Source organism: Symsagittifera roscoffensis, chromosome 3, assembly GCF_963678635.1.
Source record: "Symsagittifera roscoffensis chromosome 3, txSymRosc1.1, whole genome shotgun sequence".
Lineage (NCBI taxonomy): Eukaryota > Metazoa > Xenacoelomorpha > Acoela > Convolutidae > Symsagittifera > Symsagittifera roscoffensis.
The window spans coordinates 56336049-56358114 of record NC_087064.1 but is presented as its reverse complement, the minus strand read 5'-3'; the positions used below and the strand labels follow the sequence as shown (position 1 = coordinate 56358114).

General features: G+C 34.5%; 3 protein-coding genes across 3 annotated transcripts in view; 1 reads left to right on the top strand and 2 right to left on the bottom strand.

The window, feature by feature from the left end:
• Window positions 1–16674, bottom strand: part of LOC134841467 (probable protein phosphatase 2C T23F11.1) — a 28702-nt gene extending 12028 nt beyond the window's left edge. The window contains exon 1 of the mRNA XM_063857475.1: window positions 16351–16674. Within this exon, the coding sequence (XP_063713545.1) occupies window positions 16351–16453 (103 nt within the window). The 5' untranslated portion in view covers window positions 16454–16674. The remainder of the gene's footprint in view (window positions 1–16350) is intronic.
• The window catches only part of LOC134842342 (RNA demethylase ALKBH5-like), a 149231-nt gene that overhangs the window by 33941 nt on the left and 93224 nt on the right, over window positions 1–22066 (bottom strand). The gene's annotated exons all lie outside the window — the stretch shown is intronic.
• Window positions 1–22066, top strand: part of LOC134842343 (proteasome subunit alpha type-1-like) — a 359095-nt gene that overhangs the window by 267250 nt on the left and 69779 nt on the right. The gene's annotated exons all lie outside the window — the stretch shown is intronic.

The window sequence follows — 22066 nt, the reverse complement described above, 5'->3', positions numbered from 1 at the left end:
AAAAACTTGCATTCGAGTAAGTGAAGTAATAAAAAACAGGACGACTGTCAATAATAGTACACAGAGGCGAAGCTGAGCTTCGCACCACTTGCGATCAAGGCTGTTCAAAAATTAATGGGGGAGGGGGGGAGATTAACGGCCATTAATGGATGGCCATTAATGGATTTTTTAATAGTAAAAATGGCATTAATGGATTTTTAATTCGAAAAATTAAAGGCCATTTCCGTTATTTCAGAGAAAAATGTTTTGTGCGGTGTAAAGTGGAAATCCAAACAAAGTGAGCAAACAAAGTGAGCAAACAAAGGAGCAAACAAAGTTGCAAATTTTTGGAGCCGACCTCGAATCGTATTGAAAGATTTTTCAGCGCAGCTGGGTATTCTCTGGGTGACCTGCGGCAATCAATAACCCCTTTACATCTCGAAGAACAGCTCTTTCTCAATGTGGAATATTGAAACCGTCAATGACGCTCTTCAAGAAGAAAACTGAGACACAATCGAACTGAACGCCATTAATGGTCAAAATGGCCATTAATGGATTTTTAGTTTTCTCCATTTCCGTTAATTGATTTTTCGCTGAAATTTAATTTTTCACTTCAAAATTAATTTTTGCGCAGCCTTGCTTGCGATACAACACAACCATAGAAAAAAAATATCTAATAAGTAGGAAAAATGAAAACTTTTGAAAAAAAAACTAGGTCATGTAAACTTTCATATGTCTCAATAGTTAATTCTAGGAAAACATGCCGGACACTTGAATTTTAAATCAGCAACAACGGAACAAAAATTACGAAAAGAAACAAAGCCGACAACCTTTGAGCAGACACTAGTTGAGCCTAAAAAAATGATTCTATAAAAAAAATTGAAGTCCTACCCTAAACAACAATGGACAACACTTGCACTTGCAACTAAAATGAAAGTTGTTTACAGCACAAGAAAAATGATATGGCATATAAGCCGATTATCTTTAGAGCAAACACCAACTGAACCGGAAAAAAAACGATTTGATAAAATTCTTTTAAATCTTTCAATTCCCCACACTTAAATTAGAATGAACAACACTTGCACTAGCAACTACAATGAACATTGTCTACAGCACAAGCATAATCTATTGTGGCAATTTAGCCGACAAAAATTGAGCAAACTAACGAAAAACCAACAATTATTTTTCTCCGATTTTTTTTCTTCAATTTCCTTGATACTGAATAAAACAATGTCCGGCCTCGACTCGCACCCCAGACCTTAAGGTACAAAGGCAACTGCTTTACCTCCAGAACAAGAGGGAAGCAACCTTCAAAATGTTAAAAGAAGAAAAGAAGAGAAGTGAAAAGAAGTCAGCTGCATAGTCAGCAAGTTATTTAACTGATTTTGTTACACTAGTTCTTAACTGGAAAAAAGTTTTTTACTCCAGTTTGATAACGCTTGCTAATCGCAAGCGTATAAAATTGTTTAAATCAGAAAAAAAGAATGCTTTGGAAATGAGGCCCACAAAAATAAGCAGTTAAAGGAAAGTCCGGACCACAGACCTTAGTAAGCAGAGAGGAAAATCAAGAGGAAAGGAGCCTGCAGTTTGTTAAGGTTGAATAAGAAAGCAAGTATATTTTCACCTAGATTTGTTTGAAAAATTGTTTATAGGAAAAAGTCTAGTCCCCGATAACAATACACTTGCTCTCGCAAGTGTAATTTTGTGAGGTCGGAACTTTCAGTGCTACTTGCACAGCAACCGGATATTCTAGCCTCAATATGCCATGTTTGTTCATCAATTTAACAGTTATCATTAATTTTACGTTGCGTATATGAGAACAAATTGTATGTAATGCAGCCACGTGTAGATTTTCATAAAAATTCGGACATAAGTTAAACTAAAACACAGAAGTTAAAAACACAGAAAACGGCATGTAATGGGAAACGGTAAAAGAGCCTCCAATTGTTGAAAAATTTCGCATGCGGATAATTAGGCCAAAATAAACAGATTTGATCTGTATACTCAGCTCTGTATAATCATACAACTGACGCTTCTGTGAGGTGGAAGAAGGAAAATGAGCCACAAATGTTCACGACATGAATAGAAAACATGAACAGAAACATGAACAGAAAAATTTTAAATATGAACAGAAAACCAAAGGTGGGGTACCAGTCCAGTAGTGAGGAGAAGGTAAAGTGGACCACTTACAAAAATCGGCTCTTTTCCACTTGCACCCTACTTCGAATTTCAATTAAAAAAAACAATGTTATAATTGAAGGAACATCGGCATGGTGAGTTAGGTCCTTTAGGTTAACTCATAGAGTAATTTCGGATAGGGTACACCGTCTGCTCGTCACGCTATCTTAATTTCGGCCGGCTAGATTCGTGCAACTTCTTAGTCTAATACCGATCCTTATCTTACTCTTATATCTACTAGTCTCGGTGTGTTTAACTAGTCTCTGCTAGGCTCAATAGATCTAGAGTATACTGGCTTATTGCAACTGCTGAAGTTCTCTTGGAGAGGTAACTAATTTTTAAGTTGAATTCAAATCTCTCTGGTGCTAAAATTACAAGTAATTTCAGCACTTACAAATAAGTGGGTTGTTAGTTAGATGGATTATGATTGGTTAATATTAAATATTTTACAGTGGTAAAATATCTAATTTATCCAATAATAAACTGTAGTTTAGATCAGGTTCCACCCATCCGGGGTTTATAGAGTTTTTTTGAACTATCTTTCTTCTTTGCAATTGAAGGATGGATGATGAACGTTGGTATTTGGCGAATATCATTTTCTTATCCGGGTCCTCTTGAAGAAGATCGTTCCAGGACGCTGGAATCAGGGATAGGAAATTGTTATTCCGTCATTCGGCAACGGCTGTGATCCCCAATGAAATCAATCCGATTTCAAAATGGTTTGCTATGTCAGGTTTTTCTGTATTAGCGGAGAACTGTTTTGTGTGCAGCCTCGTCTGGGAATGGCATGAAGATCGTGTTTGGAAGGGATGCCTTGTAACTCGGATCTGTACGTATACTTGAGCATCGAGGTGGTCATTGGTCTAGTTCAATGAAGTCCTTTTCTGCGAAGTCAAGTCGTACTTTAAATCCTTTGAGTCGTGATTGTGGACGGCATGTCGGTTGTTCAGCCATTCTTTTGTTCGAATGTGATGGGATCATCTGGTCTTCGGATGTTCGTCTTTGTTGTTGTGTATGATCTATATACTGCAAAGTATGATTTACATTTTATAAATTGGTTAAATGTTAATTTGGTTTTTTAATCATGAACTTAGTTAGTCGATTTCACAAAAGCGTTTTGTTTAAGTTCAGTTATTTTGAAGAGTTACTCACCCTTGAGTACCTCTTATTAAAAATTCAAGTGTGGTCACAAAGCGTGGGTGTAGCGCGGTGGGTTAGGCCGGCTATAAGCATGCTCAGGACGTCCTTCTCTTGTGGGTTAGGCCAGGAGTGGGAGTATGATTGCATGCTGTTTCTTTTAGAGGTCCTTTTATGTGATAACGTTTTATGTTTGTTTTTTTTTGTCTTTCTTATAATACTTTGGTTGTGTCCTTTTTTCAAAAATCAAACTGTCTTTGGTTTGGGTTTGTCTTGCGACTTTTTTTTGTGTTTTATTATTTCTTTCTGAGACTTTATAATAGTCTTCAAAAGAATAAATTATCCAGTTTTAAACTGGGTTAATCCGGTTTGGGTACCGTTGGTTTTCTTTTCTTAGTCATGCTGTTATTTTATGATTTGTGGTGTTTAGTAAGCTGCTTTGGTTAGTTTGGTTTAGTGTATAATTCCTTTCCAACCGGGTTAAAGGAAAGTTTGAAACTTGTTATCGTGTGTTAGAGTTGTTGATAGTGAAAGCTTGAAACTTAAAATCATTATTTAAACAATTCTTCGTGGGCGAGCTGTGCGAGTTTGGATAGAATTCTTGTGCGAATGAATGAAAATATTGAAAAGGTTAGTACTGCTTTCTCATTTTATCAACTTGTTGCATAGAATTTGAATTTTACTGCGTTTTGGGGAAATTTAAAATTATAAATTTTCATCGTATTTCAAGTTTACTGCTTGACGGGGAAATAATTTATAAATAAAATTACTACATTTGGTATGAATTTTACTACATTATTTAGTGCAAGAAATTAATCAGTTTTAAGATAATTTAACAAGTTTGTATTTTTATTTTCTGTTTTGTAGATGATTGTGGTGTGAAGACTAAAAGAATAAATCAAACATTGATAGAAAATGGTTAGTACAATTTTAAATTTATTAGTTAAAAGTATTTTAATTTATATTTACCTTAATCTTCTGGGAAAAAGCCGTGGGGAAAGATGTCGTGAATCATGTCTGATGTTGTTAGTAATTTGGCTAGTATGCGTATGATATTTTTAGTTTGTAGCAGTGGCCAAAGCAATTGAAGTGCCTTGATGGTGTTTAGTTCTTCTGTGCCTACTGCGAACTCGTAAGGTGTGTTTTGGATGAGGTTATATATTTTATGATTATATTTAGTATTGTGAATGGATTCTAATATGGGTATTTCAATAGGTTGGATAAATTCATGCGGGATAAGGAAGGGTCGTGATTCTTCAGCATTGAAGGTCTTTGTGATGGGACAGAATATATACATTTGGGTACTGGGTCAAAGTTGCGGAGGATGCCGTGGAGGTTAGTATCTTTAATGCAAATGTAAAATTAAGTAAAAATGGTGACGTGTATTTTGATTTAAGAAACTGAAAACGATGATGATAATTGATGTATTGTAAGGGTGTTGGGGAGTATTAATTGTTGTTGTAAAGTAATAAAATTATCAAGCTCTTGGGAAATTTGGGTGGTATCTGGGGAATTATTAAATTGAGGAGTTTGTCTGGGTGAAAAAATTGAGGAGTTTGTCTGGGTATAGGTAGAGGGAGATAGTTCGGAGATAGTATGAAAAACTGAAATATCTGAGTTAGTATCCGAATTCGTGCTTGATGGCATATTAATAATTGGAAAATCGGGTGGTGGGACAGCAAAAAGTGGGATTATTGGTATTTGAGTTTGGAGGTTGGCTGGGTGGGAATTTGAGCGATGGAGGGATCCAAGTTGTCGGTTCATCGTGGGCTTAAAAAATGATTATTTTGAGGTTGAAAAGTGGTGGTGTGAGGTTGTTCTATAATTTGTTCATATGTATTATCATTTTTTAATTGATGTGTCATTATATGTTGGATGGGATGTTGTGTTGTTTTTGGTCTAGAATTTGGCTTATTTGTGATTGCTAGGTTTCGGAAATTACGGGTAACTAATGATAATGGATGGTTTTGTGGTAAGGGTGGCAACTGTGGTGCGGTAGGTGTTATTTCTATATTATTATGTTCTTCGTCGTATGTGTTTTGTCTTGTGGATATTTTCGTGTTATATTCTTTTATTTGTGCATCTAGAAGTATTTTGTTTATTGATGATGAAAAAATTCCAAAAAATCCTGCAAATAGTATAAAAGCTACACTTGCTTGTCTGTTTACTTGTGTGTGTTTAGCGCATGTGTTATAGATTCCTTTTAAGAGTGAGAAAAGAAATCCTATAAAATTAAACATGGCGTATAAGATAGTTGATTTTTCTAAGATGTAATAGGGCCATCCTAGAAAAGCTAGAATTTCATTTTTTAAGGTGACAAAACTGAAAATATTTATAGGTGAAATATCTTGTGGAATATTTATAAATGTTGGATGAGACCATTCAGGGTCCCAAACGTAATCTGATTGTTCTGCAATGACAGTGTCGTCATTGGTATTTTGAGGTCTGAAATTTTTTCTTGCTTGTGAAATTAAATCTAGGTTGTGTGCAAAATAATCTTTTATAAACCATGTAAATACGTTTGTAAAATCTTTTATAAACCATGTAAATATCTTTTATAAACCATGTAAATACGTATGATGTTTTAATGAAACATTTTTCTGTTAGTTGCGGGTTTGCGAAGCAGTCTTCATCTAAAAATTGATCTTGATTAGGACGGATGATATTATGATCGTAGTATTCTATTGCAAAATCGTTAGCTCGGGGTGCGCTGAATGTTTTTAATAATTTTTTATATCCAACGTAAGTAAATTGTCGAGGTGTTAGTGTTGTGGTGAGTCTATATAACATGTTTTTGGTCTTCTCGAAACTTTCATTAGTATTAGCTAATGGTAGGCAGAGGGGGTTAGTATAATTATAATAAGCTGTCCAATGAAGTGTTGGCATTAAAACGTGCTCATCAACAAAATTGCGTGTGTCGTTAGTATTGGTAGGTGTATTTAATGTATATTGCGGAAATGAGGGTAAGGTGATTTCAAGAAAATTTTTCGTGTTGGTGTGTTCCGGGTGATTAATATATTCGCGGGCTGTTCCGGGTTTGGTTGGGAATGGGTGATTTGGAAATTTTCGTTGAAAAGTGCGATAAGCTCGGTGAGTACTGGTAGGTGTTTCGGTGGATGTGGATGATTGTGCTAATGATGGAGTGTAAGCTGAGGAGGGTGTGGGGGTAGGTGGATTTGAGGATGTTATTGTGGATGATAATTGATGTATTGTAAGGGTGTTGGGGAGTATTAATTGTTATTGTAAAGTAATAAAATTATCAAGCTCTTGGGAAATTTGGGTGGTACCTGGGGAATTATTAAATGATCTGTCGGAATGAAGTGGAGAATAGGTTCGGGTTACTTGGGAAGCATAAGAAGGAGTGGAAACGGATGGGAGTGGATGACTGGATGGGGTGGGTTGAAAAGGGGGTTTTGAAAAAATTGAGGAGTTTGTCTGGGTATAGGTAGAGGGAGATAGTTCGGAGATAGTATGAAAAACTGAAATATCTGAGTTAGTATCCGAATTCGTGCTTGATGGCATATTAATAATTGGAAAATCGGGTGGTGGGAAAGCAAAAAGTGGGATTATTGGTATTTGAGTTTGGAGGTTGGCTGGGTGGGAATTTGAGCGATGGAGGTATCCAAGTTGTCGGTTCATCGTGGGCTAAAAAAATGATTATTTTGAGGTTGAAAAGTGGTGGTGTGAGGTTGTTCTATAATTTGTTCATATTTATTATCATTTTTTAAATGATGTGTCATTATATGTTGGATGGGATGTTGTGTTGTTTTTTGTCTAGAATTTGGATTATTTGTGATTGCTAGGTTTCGGAAATTACGGGGAACTAATGATAATGGATGGTTTTGTGGTAAGGGTGGCAACTGTGGTGCGGTAGGTGTTATTTCTATATTATTATGTTCTTCGTCGTATGTGTTTTGTCTTGTGGATATTTTCGTGTTATATTCTTTTATTTGTGCATCTAGAAGTATTTTGTTTATTGATGATGAAAAAATTCCAAAAAATCCTGCAAATAGTATAAAAGCTACACTTGCTTGTCTGTTTACTTGTGTGTGTATAGCGCATGTGTTATAGATTCCTTTTAAGAGTGAGAAAAGAAATCCTTTAAAATTAAACATGGCGTATAAGATAGTTGATTTTTCTAAGATGTAATAGGGCCATCCTAGAAAAGCTAGAATTTCATTTTTTAAGGTGACAAAACTGAAAATATTTATAGGTGAAATATCTTGTGGAATATTTATAAATGTTGGATGAGACCATTCAGGGTCCCAAACGTAATCTGATTGTTCTGCAATGACAGTGTCGTCATTGGTATTTTGAGGTCTGAAATTTTTTCTTGCTTGTGAAATTAAATCTAGGTTGTGTGTAAGATAATCTTTTATAAACCATGTAAATACGTTTGTAAAATCTTTTATAAACCATGTAAATATCTTTTATAAACCATGTAAATACGTATGATGTTTTAATGAAACATTTTTCTGTTAGTTGCGGGTTTGCGAAGCAGTCTTCATCTAAAAATTGATCTTGATTAGGACGGATGATATTATGATCGTAGTATTCTATTGCAAAATCGTTAGCTCGGGGTGCGCTGAATGTTTTTAATAATTTTTTATATCCAACGTAAGTAAATTGTCGAGGTGTTAGTGTTGTGGTGAGTCTATATAACATGTTTTTGGTCTTCTCGAAACTTTCATTAGTATTAGCTAATGGTAGGCAGAGGGGGTTAGTATAATTATAATAAGCTGTCCAATGAAGTGTTGGCATTAAAACGTGCTCATCAACAAAATTGCGTGTGTCGTTAGTATTGGTAGGTGTATTTAATGTATATTGCGGAAATGAGGGTAAGGTGATTTCAAGAAAATTTTTCGTGTTGGTGTGTTCCGGGTGATTAATATATTCGCGGGCTGTTCCGGGTTTGGTTGGGAATGGGTGATTTGGAAATTTTCGTTGAAAAGTGCGATAAGCTCGGTGAGTACTGGTAGGTGTTTCGGTGGATGTGGATGATTGTGCTAATGATGGAGTGTAAGCTGAGGAGGGTGTGGGGGTAGGTGGATTTGAGGATGTTATTGTGGATGATAATTGATGTATTGTAAGGGTGTTGGGGAGTATTAATTGTTGTTGTAAAGTAATAAAATTATCAAGCTCTTGGGAAATTTGGGTGGTATCTGGGGAATTATTAAATTGAGGAGTTTGTCTGGATGAAAAAATTGAGGAGTTTGTCTGGGTATAGGTAGAGGGAGATAGTTCGGAGATAGTATGAAAAACTGAAATATCTGAGTTAGTATCCGAATTCGTGCTTGATGGCATATTAATAATTGGAAAATCGGGTGGTGGGACAGCAAAAAGTGGGATTATTGGTATTTGAGTTTGGAGGTTGGCTGGGTGGGAATTTGAGCGATGGAGGGATCCAAGTTGTCGGTTCATCGTGGGCTTAAAAAATGATTATTTTGAGGTTGAAAAGTGATGGTGTGAGGTTGTTCTATAATTTGTTCATATGTATTATCATTTTTTAATTGATGTGTCATTATATGTTGGATGGGATGTTGTGTTGTTTTTGGTCTAGAATTTGGCTTATTTGTGATTGCTAGGTTTCGGAAATTACGGGGAACTAATGATAATGGATGGTTTTGTGGAAAGGGTGGCAACTGTGGTGCGGTAGGTGTTATTTCTATATTATTATGTTCTTCGTCGTATGTGTTTTGTCTTGTGGATATTTTCGTGTTATATTCTTTTATTTGTGCATCTAGAAGTATTTTGTTTATTGATGATGAAAAAATTCCAAAAAATCCTGCAAATAGTATAAAAGCTACACTTGCTTGTCTGTTTACTTGTGTGTGTATAGCGCATGTGTTATAGATTCCTTTTAAGAGTGAGAAAAGAAATCCTATAAAATTAAACATGGCGTATAAGATAGTTGATTTTTCTAAGATGTAATAGGGCCATCCTAGAAAAGCTAGAATTTCATTTTTTAAGGTGACAAAACTGAAAATATTTATAGGTGAAATATCTTGTGGAATATTTATAAATGTTGGATGAGACCATTCAGGGTCCCAAACGTAATCTGATTGTTCTGCAATGACAGTGTCGTCATTGGTATTTTGAGGTCTGAAATTTTTTCTTGCTTGTGAAATTAAATCTAGGTTGTGTGTAAAATAATCTTTTATAAACCAATTTTTTGCAAATCAAGTTTAGTTTTTTGTGAAACATCATTATTAAGGAAATTTTCGCGGATTATAAGTAAAAATGTTGAAAATACTGTGATTTCATTTCTTACTTTTGTATGTTTGGATGTTTCGGTTGGTGATATGCTTTGAACTTCTGTTTTTTCTAATATAGTTATATAACTATATATTATTGCATATTGCAAAAAGTTCGTTAGTGAATATGGAATTTGCTCTTTGTGAATTATGATATTGTATGCTTTTGATATATTCTATGAATACTTTTGAAAATTCTAAATCAATATCGTCTGTTTGAATTACATATTTGTTATGAGTTGTTCGTGGTGTGCTGAATTCTATGGTGTAGATTCCGTATTGTTGCGTTAGATTACATATGTCTTTCAAATAATGTTTTATAATTTGTCTTTTGATTTTTACATCCGGGAATTCTGCTTTACATGGACTGATTCCTGGTTCAAACAAATTTACGAGTAAGTTTTTACAAAATCGTGTTTGTCCTCTATCATCGAGTGAATCTATAAGAAAGGGAAAAACTGCTTCTTCATCTGGACTTTCGTCACTTTGAGTGTGGCTCATTTTTCGTTTGATGACTGTTAATATATAATAATCAATATGTCTAATTGGTTGATTCCAATTATATAGGTGTACTGGTTTGTGTTTATATTGCTTTTTTATTCTTCTTTTTCCTCTTTTTGATGAGTTTGAAGTTGTTTCTGAATCGGAAAAATATAATTGATCATGGATGGGGCAATTTGTATTTATTGATTCTTTTAATTTGTATAGTTCGAGTTCGTCTAAACTGCTGGCTTCTGATTCGGAAAATGCGTTTCTATTTTTTCGAATATCTTTTTCGTCTGATGTCTTTGTTTGCTTATAATCTTTCTTCTTATTGTTTGTCGTTTTGTTCGAATGTATCCAACTGTTTGTGTATGTGGGGTTATTACAAGATCGTATTTTTGGTTGTCTATTTCACAATTGTGTAAAACGATTGTTTAATTGTTTCCTAAATTTTTGAATGACATAATGTTTAGGATGAGGGATGCAAGAAGTTATTAGTGATTTTTTTATTTTCCTAGACTGTTAGTCCTTACGATTTTTTGCTTAGCTTAACCTGGGTCTTTTTATTCAGGGTTGGAGAGAAAAGTATATCAATTCCGGAGAATGATTTTTACTTTCTCGTGGCTAGTCTAAGTTAAGGTTGTTAACTTACTTAATCTTACTTAGGGGTAGTGATTGTGTTCAAGGGTTGGAGAATAGTAAATCGATCCACAAGGTTCCGGTATAATTAGAACGCAAGTAGTTCATTAGATAATTTTAAACTTACTAAGTCTAAGATCTATCCTGGGTCTGGTAAGAAGAGGGTTCAAGTGAAGGATGAATAACCGAAGTTCTTCACTGTTTAGCCTAATTTGAATGGTTAGTTTTATTGAAAAATTTCTATTAGTCCTGGGTCTTTTGAAAAGGTTGGGTAGTGAATCGACGTTTGAGGTCGTTAGACACTAAATAAGTGGGTGGGGGAGAACAAAATTGTTCTTTTTGATCCAAGGATAAGCCTTGATGATCAGAATTTAAAATTAATGAGATAGAAAATTTATTGAGATCCAAGGATAAGCCTTGATGATCTAGTTTAAAATTAAGTAAATTTAAGTTTAAAATGATTTAAATTTATTTGGTAAAAAGTTTTAGTTTTTAATGATGTTAGCTGGCTTATGATTGCTGTTATGTTTAGGTGATGAAGCTGGAACAACAGGATGCTTTATAATTACTAACTATTAATTGTCATGCTACTAATTTTTATTTTTTAATATATATTTTTCAAATATGTTTTATATTATACTGCAGAAACTGAGGGAACGATCTGAGATCTTTTTATCAATCGTTATTGTACATTAGTAATTTTGTTTAGCGCCTGAAATGATTATGAAGATTTACTTCAAAATTTTATGTTGCAAATGAAAATCTAAATTCATTGCTAATAAGATTCTAAATATAAGAGTTTGTGTTGGCTTTTGCCGTACAACCATGAAACTAAATGGTAAGTTTCTACGTAGTCGTATGTCGTCTCTTGTCCGAGGTCTTCTTCCAATACCGGGTAGTTATAGTATTGTACGGAATATCGGCTCTGATCTATTGAGTCGTAGAGACATTTCAATTAAGTTATTATCGTGTAACATTTTGAAAATGTTTTGTCTATTTTCTAATCTATATTTGGTTAATTCTAAGCTATTAAGGTCTTATTCGAGACTTATGGTCGCGCCAGATGAGTTAGGTCCTTTAGGTTAACTCATAGAGTAATTTCGGATAGGGTACACCGTCTGCTCGTCACGCTATCTTATTTTCGGCCGGATAGATTCGAGCAACTTCTTAGTCTAATACCGATCCTAATCTTACTCTTATATCTACTAGTCTCAGGGTGTTTAACTAGTCTCTGCTAGGCTCAATAGATGTAGAGTATACTGGCTTATTGCAACTGCTGAAGTTCTCTTGGAGAGGTAACTAATTTTTAAGTTAAATTCAAATCTCTCTGGTGCTGAAATTACAGGTAATTTCAGCACTTACAAATAAGTGGGTTGATAGTTAGATGGATTATGATTGGTTAAGATTAAATATTTTACAGTGGTAAAATATCTAATTTATCCAATAAACAAATGTAGTTTAGATCAGGTTCCAATGGTGAACAAACTAACACTTCTGAACAGATTTGTTCATCCTACTTTACAAACACGCGTTTAGCCATAATAAAAACTACAAAAGTAGACACAGAGGCAAAGCTGCAGCTGAGCGAACACGAGCGAGGAAGCGGCGAAGAATCAAGTGCTTTAAAATGACCAAAAACGCATACTTTGCATGTAATAAATTAGAATATTTCAAACCAAATTGGGTATAAATTATGCATTTCAAAATTTCGCTTGTATAAATCGTGCAAAGTATTTCGAGTTGGAAATTTTCTGAAATGGGATTTTAATTATTCTACTGTAGCATGAATCAAAAAACATTTTTGGTTCACTTGATGAATGAAAAAAGCATCAACTGTGTTAGCTCATTAATAATCAAATGTCAAAATACTTCAGATAACACTGCTAGTGTAGTTTACGGATTGGAAAAGTGCCATTAAAAGTAACACCTTTATTTGCAACTTAAGTTGGAAAAGTTATATCGTACTATCACACTACGCAAAGCGGAAAAAAATTGACAGTCCTCCACTATCGAGTTTCAATTTTTACAGAGGCAAAGCAAAGCTTCGCACCACTTGCGATACATCACATACGTAGCATGAGAATTGAACCGACAGAACTGGAGATGAAAGTAGTAGAAGAAACTTGAGCAGACACATGTTACGCCAAGAAAAGTGGTTTGATTAGACAAATTTGAAAACTCATCATTCGCTCCTCAAAACATTCAGATATTTTTTGCTCCTCGAACAACTAAAAAGAGGCCTCTAAGCCGATCTAGTACAAGTTGAAATCTTTAGTGCCGAAAAAGCAAAAAAAAACTGATATACTGATATCGGAGTTAGTAAATTTACAATCAACTTTAAAAAATTCTAATAGAGCGGGCATTTAAAAAGCAGATGGCTCAAAAATTTCCAAACCCCTTTACTCGCATGATCATAAATTTTATGGTGTAATTAGGGGTTTTACAAGGTTAAAAATCAAGACCAAATATGTTGGCCGCGGCCAAATCAGTCCACTAGTCAACTTTCAGAATCATTGGGCAATGTGAACAGACATTTTACGAGCGACAAATATTCAGGAGCTTGAAATTACCCAATAGCTCAAATTTTGCAAGTTATAATTTAGACTGCATTAATGCAAATTGCGTATAAAATATGCGTATCAAGTATTTCGAGCGCAAAAAGCACTGAGCGGTAAAAATAAGACACAAGTTGCTCAGAAAAAAATGTTTCGTTAAGAAAAATTTTAAATATCAAAAAAGATTTCAGTCGCTCCTCAAAACAATCGATAACTTTTTGATTCTCAAACTACTCAAAAAGAGGACTCTCAGCCGATATAGTATAAGTTGGTAAAATTAAAATCAGCTTTAAAAAAAGTTGGTAAAATTACAATCAACTGAATAAAATAAAATTCGACAGAGTCGGAACTGAGCTTTGCACCACTTATGATACAAGTATAAGATTAAAACAGCAAGACACTCAAGAACTATCAAGAAAGACTTCGAACGTTGTTATAGTTGAAGAAACAATTAGAAAAATAAATAACTAATTATAAAATCAAGTTTTTTTTATGTTTAAACATATTAAATTCTTAAAATAATTCTTGGTGAGGTTGAATTTGAGCTTTCAAAGAAATGAATTTGGAGCTAAAGTCTTTAGGATTTTTGAACAAAATCAGAAATAAAAAATTCGGTAAATAAGCCGACAGCCACTTCAACCAAAATCAACCAAAATTGTTCCGCAAAATCTTGGAGAAAAAAATAATTTTGTATTACCCAAACAGTATCCACGAAGCCATATTTGTACTGGAATCAAGGCGGTATACACAATTTGGAAACTAAAATGAGAGCTTAATCGAAAGCCGAAAAATCATAATACAAAAAAGCGATGTTAAAAGCGTAATATCGATGTTTAACACTGTACATACAACTAGAATTATCAGAACGAATGCAGATAACTTTGAAAAAAAAACATGCCAAGACGATAGAAAGCAAAATTAGCATCGGAATAAAAGTTATCAATCAGTTTTTAAAAAGCAGAAAACGCCTCAGCAGAAACCCTTCATGCCAAAAAACTGTTCAAAAATTATAAATTTTGAATCTCCCTTCTCCTCAGAACACAAACACAAAGTAAACTTTTTTTCGGTCATCTAACGAAACAATAAGGGGCCCAAATTCGATATAAAAACCGATTAAACCAGAAAAATTTGAAAAAAAAACTTGAACGAATCGAGTTGGTAAAATTACAACCGATGTAAAAATTCGATTAGGTTAGGTTTCTAAAATGCTAAAACAATTAAAGCAACCACAGTGAATATTGTTTATAGCAAAAGTCAACTATTTTTAGATCTGGCAACTCAGCCGAAAAAACATAAGCAGCCAAATAGGCCGAATTTTTCTTGAACCGAAACATTTACCAATTGAAAAAAACAGGTCCTGGTCAGATTCGAATTCCCGAGCTTTGCCGTCCCAGGCGTATTCATTACCTCCAAGCTAAGTGTGCACGTGGTAAATTTGATTTCATTATTAACCAAGCTACCCCCATGAGTCATTGAGTTCTGTGAACAAAATTTTTACAGGAACAAAGTCTAGTACCCGATTGCAATACCCTTGCTTTCGCCATGCTAAATAGAACGTCTCTTTTTCCTTCCCCCCACCTGCAAATTTTCACTTTTGAAGTTACTGTTCACATTGTTCGATTGTCATGAAAATTGACATGTAAACTAATTAGGCCATGACAATCATATTTGGTTTTCATGATTAACCTTCTAAAACCACTGGTTTGACCATAAAAATAATGTTTGAGTGAGGTGGGGGGGGGGGGGAAAGCCAATAGAAAATACCTTAAAAAGGCAGACAGGCTTAGGCTCTTTTCCAATTTCCCAATCCCTTCGTAAAATTAAAATTACAAAATAAAACTGTTCAAAAATTGTTCACACGGCATTTTGCATGTTATAAAGGCTGTACAAATTTGTTCAGCTATTCACGCTGTCACGTTTTAACGCAGTTTATAATATGAAAAGTCATTTTAAAAAACTTTCATATATTGAACTTCAGAAAACATCAAAAGGAGGACTGGAAAAGGCTATTTTCTAGTCCCCCCTTCCAATTCAATTTTTAAAAGCTTATTTAACATTATCATATTGCAATGAAACTTGGCGTGGTGAACAAATTGACAATTGTGAACAATTTGTTCTTAATACTTTACAGGGTAACATCACGCATTTAGCCGTACTAACACTTAAATCAAACAAAAAACTCGGTATTTTGAAATGGGGACAGGAAAAGAGCCCTGGAAAAGAGCCCAGGCTTAAGATTAGGCTTTTTAAACCCCCCCCCACCTCGTATGAGCATCAATTTTATGGTGTAATAGGGGTTGTTACAAATTACAAGGTTAGGTATTAAGACCAAATATGTTGTCGTGGCCTAATTAGTAGTCCGCATGTCAACTTTCATAAGAATCGATCAATGTTTCAAATAGCCTAATTAGTCAGAATATCAATTTTTGCAAGTGGGGTGGGGAGAATATCCCATGCGTTTAGCCATATCAATACGCAATACATGAAACGGTGATATGTTAAATTGGTGGTTAATTTTGAGTATAGTGCATGTATTAAATTTCACAACTAAAATGCATAATATAGTCTTTTCATTTTCAGTTATTGTAATTTCATTTTCAATAGTTTTTGTAAATAAATTTACTCTGCCCAACCAAATGAAATTTTAATCAAAAAAATTAAATTTTGCTTTTGCCGAAAAAATTGGCTTTTGAAAAAAATTATAAATCATGGGCGAAGTATAACAAAAAGCGATCCAGCTATTGAAATTGAACCTATCACCTATTGTAATATATCACCCATAAAACAACTAAATAAATTAGGAAATTTGAAATTGACATATACTGAATTACCATTAAACCATTAACATACTTTTAGAAAACATTACAAATTCATTACTTAAATGTCAAACACAGAAAGTGGCAAGAGAGAAACGGTAGAAGAGCCCAAGTTTAAGTCACCGTTCTTCCATTCATTCGTCAATATAATACAGAAACGAAGGGATACATGATGAAGGGACTCCTGACTGTAACCTCGGTTACTATGATACTTTTGACCTTCTGATTACTTTAAAATATATATATATATATATATATAATACAGAAACGAAGCCTCGAAACAATTTTAGGCGTCAAAACCTGACTTACTTATTCTCCATCCTTGCATGGAAGAGCATCCACATCGTAACCGCGAATTTTCGTAGGTGGCCGATATTTTTGTGGTGACCGGTTCCGAAAGTGTCTGACCCATTAAATTACGATTGATCGCAGTCACACACGCGAAATAATATACTAAAATTTGATACGAGTCAGGCTAAACCATCGGTAAAACTTAAATTATCCTGAGCTCTGCAGTATATATCCGAATTACTTTCCGTCTTCTGGGAGTATTTGATCAAGAATCGGCAAGAATTGGCCAATAGTGTTGTAAGGTGGAATGTATATATCGTTCAGCCTAATTCAAACTCATTTCAACTAAAAACATAAACTTTAATCTTCTTTTGTTCGCCATAGTTTCTATCCTTTGTTGCAGTTGATGTATCGAAATTAACGAACACGTGCATCATTTAACACGTGAGCCAAGAACTTCGCACATTGAGAAATCTTATCGAAAAAAAGTAAGCTGAGAAAAGAATTATACTATCCATAAAAATAAGAATATCTTCAATACAAACAACACGTTTAGTTTCCCAGATCTCTCAAATAAATCCTCGAAATATGCTGAATGACCAGGAAACCTATATGCACAGCGACAAGGAAAACTGAGGTCATTTCTGTTGTTAATGACAAATGGTTGACAATATTCTTTTCGGTCAACGAAGTTGAACGCAGTTAGTTAACCCAAGTCCTCAATTTGATGTCCGAAATCATTTTTTACTCAATTGAGCACGTAAAAAACGGCTCTTTTCCAGTTCCCCCCCCCCCTTTCAAATTCAAATTTGAAAAGCTTATTTAACGTAGTCATAATGCCATGAAATTTGGCATGGTGAACAAATCGACAACTGTGAACAGATTTCTTCTTCATACTTTACAGCGTAACATCACGCATTTAGCCGTAATAACACGTAAAACAAACATAAAACTCGGTATTTTGAAAGGGGGGAACTGGAAAAGAGCCTAATTAGTCAGAATATCAATTTTTGCAAGTGGGGTGGGGAGAATATCCCATGCGTTTAGCCATATCAATACGCAATACATGAAACGGTGATATGTTAAATTGGTGGTTAATTTTGAGTATAGTGCAGGTATTAAATTTCACAACTAAAATGCATAATATAGTCTTTTCATTTTCAGTTATTGTAATTTCATTTTCAATAGTTTTTGTAAATAAATTACTCTGCCCAACCAAATGAAATTTTAATCAAAAATTAAATTTTGCTTTTGCCGAAAAAACTGGCTTTTGAAAAAAATTATAAATCATGGGCGAAGTATAACAAAAAGCGATCCAGCTATTGAAATTGAACCTATCACCTATTGTAATATATCACCCATAAAACAACTAAATAAATTAGGAAATTTGAAATTGACATATACTGAATTACCATTAAACCATTAACATACTTTTAGAAAACATTACAAATTCATTACTTAAATGTCAAACACAGAAAGTGGCAAGAGAGAAACGGTAGAAGAGCCGAAGTTTAAGTCACCGTTCTTCCATTCATTCGTCAAGATAATACAGAAACGAAGGGATACATGATGAAGGGACTACTGACTGTAACCTCGGTTACTATGATACTTTTGACCTTCTGATTACTTTAAAATGTAAATATATATAATACAGAAACGAAGCCTCGAAACAATTTTAGGCGTCAAAACCTGACTTACTTATTCTCCATCCTTGCATGGAAGAGCATCCACATCGTAACCGCGAATTTTCGTAGGTGGCCGATATTTTTGTGGTGACCGGTTCCGAAAGTGTCTGACCCATTAAATTACGATTGATCGCAGTCACACACGCGAAATAATATACTAAAATTTGATACGAGTCAGGCTAAACCATCGGTAAAACTTAAATTATCCTGAGCTCTGCAGTATATATCCAAATTACTTTCCGTCTTCTGGGAGTATTTGATCAAGAATCGGCAAGAATTGGCCAATAGTGTTGTATGGTGGAATGTATATATCGTTCAGCCTAATTCAAACTCATTTCAACTAAAAACATAAACTTTAATCTTCTTTTGTTCGCCATAGTTTCTATCCTTTGTTGCAGTTGATGTATCGAAATTAACGAACACGTGCATCATTTAACACGTGAGCCAAGAACTTCGCACATTGAGAAATCTTATCGAAAAAAAGTAAGCTGAGAAAAGAATTTTACTATCCATAAAAATAAGAATATCTTCAATACAAACAACACGTTTAGTTTCCCAGATCTCTCAAATAAATCCTCGAAATATGCTGAATGACCAGGAAACCTATATGCACAGCGACAAGGAAAACTGAGGTCATTTCTGTTGTTAATGACAAATGGTTGACAATATTCTTTTCGGTCAACGAAGTTGAACGCAGTTAGTTAACCCAAGTCCTCAATTTGATGGCCGAAATCATTTTTCACTCAATTGAGCACGTAAAAAACGGCTCTTTTCCAGTTCCCCCCCCCCTTTCAAATTCAAATTTGAAAAGCTTATTTAACGTAGTCATAATGCCATGAAATTTGGCATGGTGAACAAATCGACAACTGTGAACAGATTTCTTCTTCATACTTTACAGCGTAACATCACGCATTTAGCCGTAATAACACGTAAAACAAACATAAAACTCGGTATTTTGAAAGGGGGGAACTGGAAAAGAGCCTAAAAAACATATAACACAGAGGCGAAGCACAGCTTCGCACCAATTGTGATACAGACCAAACATTTTAAAAAAAAAGTCGATAAAAGGAAGTCGAAAGTCAAATGTTAAAAAACAAGGTGAATCAAGATTTTAATGTGCCAATAAAAGATAACTTAGGATAATTAAAGCTAGAGGTGCGGATTTGATATTTTTAGATTTTTTATACCGATAAGGGCTGAAATGGGTAACTTCAAAAATTGGACTTTCTCCAAAATCGTAGTTCTAACTCAGTTAAAATAAATGACTTCTAAAAATGTGTGAGATATTGGAATTTTCCCCAAAGAAATAACACTTTTCTTACAAAAAAATTAAGTCGGAAATATTTTCGCAACCGGTTCTTTCGGTTGAAACCTTATTTTCAAGAACTCTATAGGTCATGGCCGCTTAAGCGAAGAAAATTCTCAAAAACGGGTTTTTCGATTGAATACTTTACCTGAGAATTGGCAAAGTAGTTTTCGAGAAAAGTCAAGTTTCCAAAAACGGTCAAGTTTCAAAACTTTGACTTCTTCGAACGCCATAACTTATTAGGCTGCCATGAACTTGTTGTTTCGAGTAAACCATTGATATCAGATTTGGTAAGATGGTTAGCGAGAAAGTTTCCAAGAAACGGTCAAAAAATCATATATTTTTTTTAAAAATCATAGCTTTTTGTGAAAAACAATTTAGAGTAGCCGCTTGTGCCGAAGAACTTCACGCAACCTGCAATTTCAATTGAGCCCAAAAATTCAGATTTGGGAAGAAAGTTCTCGAGAAAAGTCAAAAAATTTCACAAACAAACTCAAAAAATCAAACCTTTGGCCTTCTCGAGGGCCACAACTTTTTGTGTAAGACAATTTGGTCGTATTCGCGTATGCAAATGAGCTTCCCACAGTCCGTTTTTTGGATTCAACCCAACATTTTAGATTTGGGAGGTTAGCTTCGAGAAAAAATAAAGTTTCAAAAAACGGTAAAAATCAAAAATCTGACTTTTCCGAGGTCGATTAATTTTTTGTGTAAAAAATTCACAACCAATTATCTCCAATGATCCCACAATCTCAGACACGGGAGGGTAGTTTTCCAGACAAGAAAAAAAAACAGTACTTTTTGGTTATTCCGAGGGCAAAACTTTTTTGTGTAAAAAATTCGGGCGTAGCAGAGCTTATGCAAGGAAGCTAATTAAATGTATCAAATGAATGGCAAAAACGACTGATACTAATGTTCTTGGCAAAATTGAAAAACTACGACAAAACTCTTTTTGTGTCAAAAGAGCTCAGCCCAAGTGAATTTCTGATTAAGAACAAACTTCTTATGAAAAGACGAACAATGATAGAAACTGGCGTATCAGCTAAAAACCTAAGGCTAAGGGACCTTGTCCTTTACCAATATGACGAAGAAAGTGGCAATTGGAAAAAAGTCGAAGAAAGCAATTGACTACCTACTGCTAAGTATTTAAAAGTCAGAAGTATTTTAGACATCAACAGAAGAACAGCTCTATCAAATGCCATTTTACAAACAGACTACGATATACTATGTCTCACAGAGACATGGCTGGTAAAGGAAATACTAGATAAAGCTCTGCATTTGGCTGGTTTTATTATAATTCGCAAAGATAGAAAAAACTCCACTTTAAAAACCAATCACGGAGGTGTACTCATGGCGATAAAAGAAAATGTGCATTACGAAGAAATTGATGCTCAAATAGAAAATGAAGAATGCATAGTGGCCAAACTAACAGGTGAAACTGGGCATAATCAAATTCTCTGCTGTGTTTGTAATCCCCCGAAAAACAGTAAATACCAATGGAATCAACAAAACTTCAAAACTTCGAAAACTTAACAAAATTACAAACAAAACACAACTGTAACGCAGTGTCAATTACGGGAGATATAAATTTGGAATACTATCGTTGGAAAATGATGCACTCAAAGGACGAATATGAAAATGCAGTGTTAAAAAAAGCTCATTGAACTTGACTATGAACAATTATTCGACTCCAAAAAAAGCAGCTTGATGTTTTATTAACAAACAACCCTGGAGTGATACTCAACAGGCACACGGACCAAACAGCAACAAACGCATACAGCATTGAAAAAGTTTCATGCTCAGATCATTATGCTTACTCTGCAACATTTAACATGGAAGCCAGTATCAAAGAAATAAACAAAGGTGAAAGTCTGGCATTTAAGAGAGCCGATTGGACGACAATAAATCAAGAAATAAAAGACAAACCTTTCATACCTTATTGTTACAGTAATGTAAATGAGCTCCTGCGTCAGTGGTATGCATGGTTATGGGACAAAATAAAGAACAATGTACCCAAGGTTACATCACACAGATCAACTCTCCCCCCGTGGGTGACACCAAGTACGTCTCACATGCTAAAAAGAGTACAAACCTTAACACGGCGTATTGATCGGCAAAACATACCTACTTTAAACAAACCTATTTTAAGCCTTATCCTAAAACACAAAAAACTGGAAAAAAATCTTCAAATAGCATTGACTGAAGATCAAGCAATTTACGAAGAAACAGTAACAAGCAGTAGACGATTCAGTGACCTACAAAAAAACTTGAACAAAATAAGTAGTTCCAGGCAATATCCCCAAAAAATGTTTTACAAGGAAAAATCCACTAGAGATGACACCCAAAAAGCTACATTTTTTAACGAATTCTCCATCAGTGTATATCAAAAGGAATCAAATCCTAACCCTCTCGCACGAAATACAAACTGTTCTCCTACGGAAGAAATCTGTACACAAATACACATTGAAGAAACTAAAATCGAATTCACTCTCAAAAATCTATTAACAAATAAATCATCAGGTTTTGACGGTATAGGTAATATAATCCTAAAAAAATCTTTCTGAAACTCTGTCAAAATCGCTCTATCTTCTCTTCCGCACATTCATTAACAAGCGGCTCTTCCCGACCTACTGGAAAACAAGTCAAGTGGCCCCAATTTTTAAAGAAAAGAACAAGGCGTCAGTTGAGTGCTACCGCCCAATTAGCCTTTTATGCTCCGCTTCGAAGGTCTTCGAAAAAAATATCT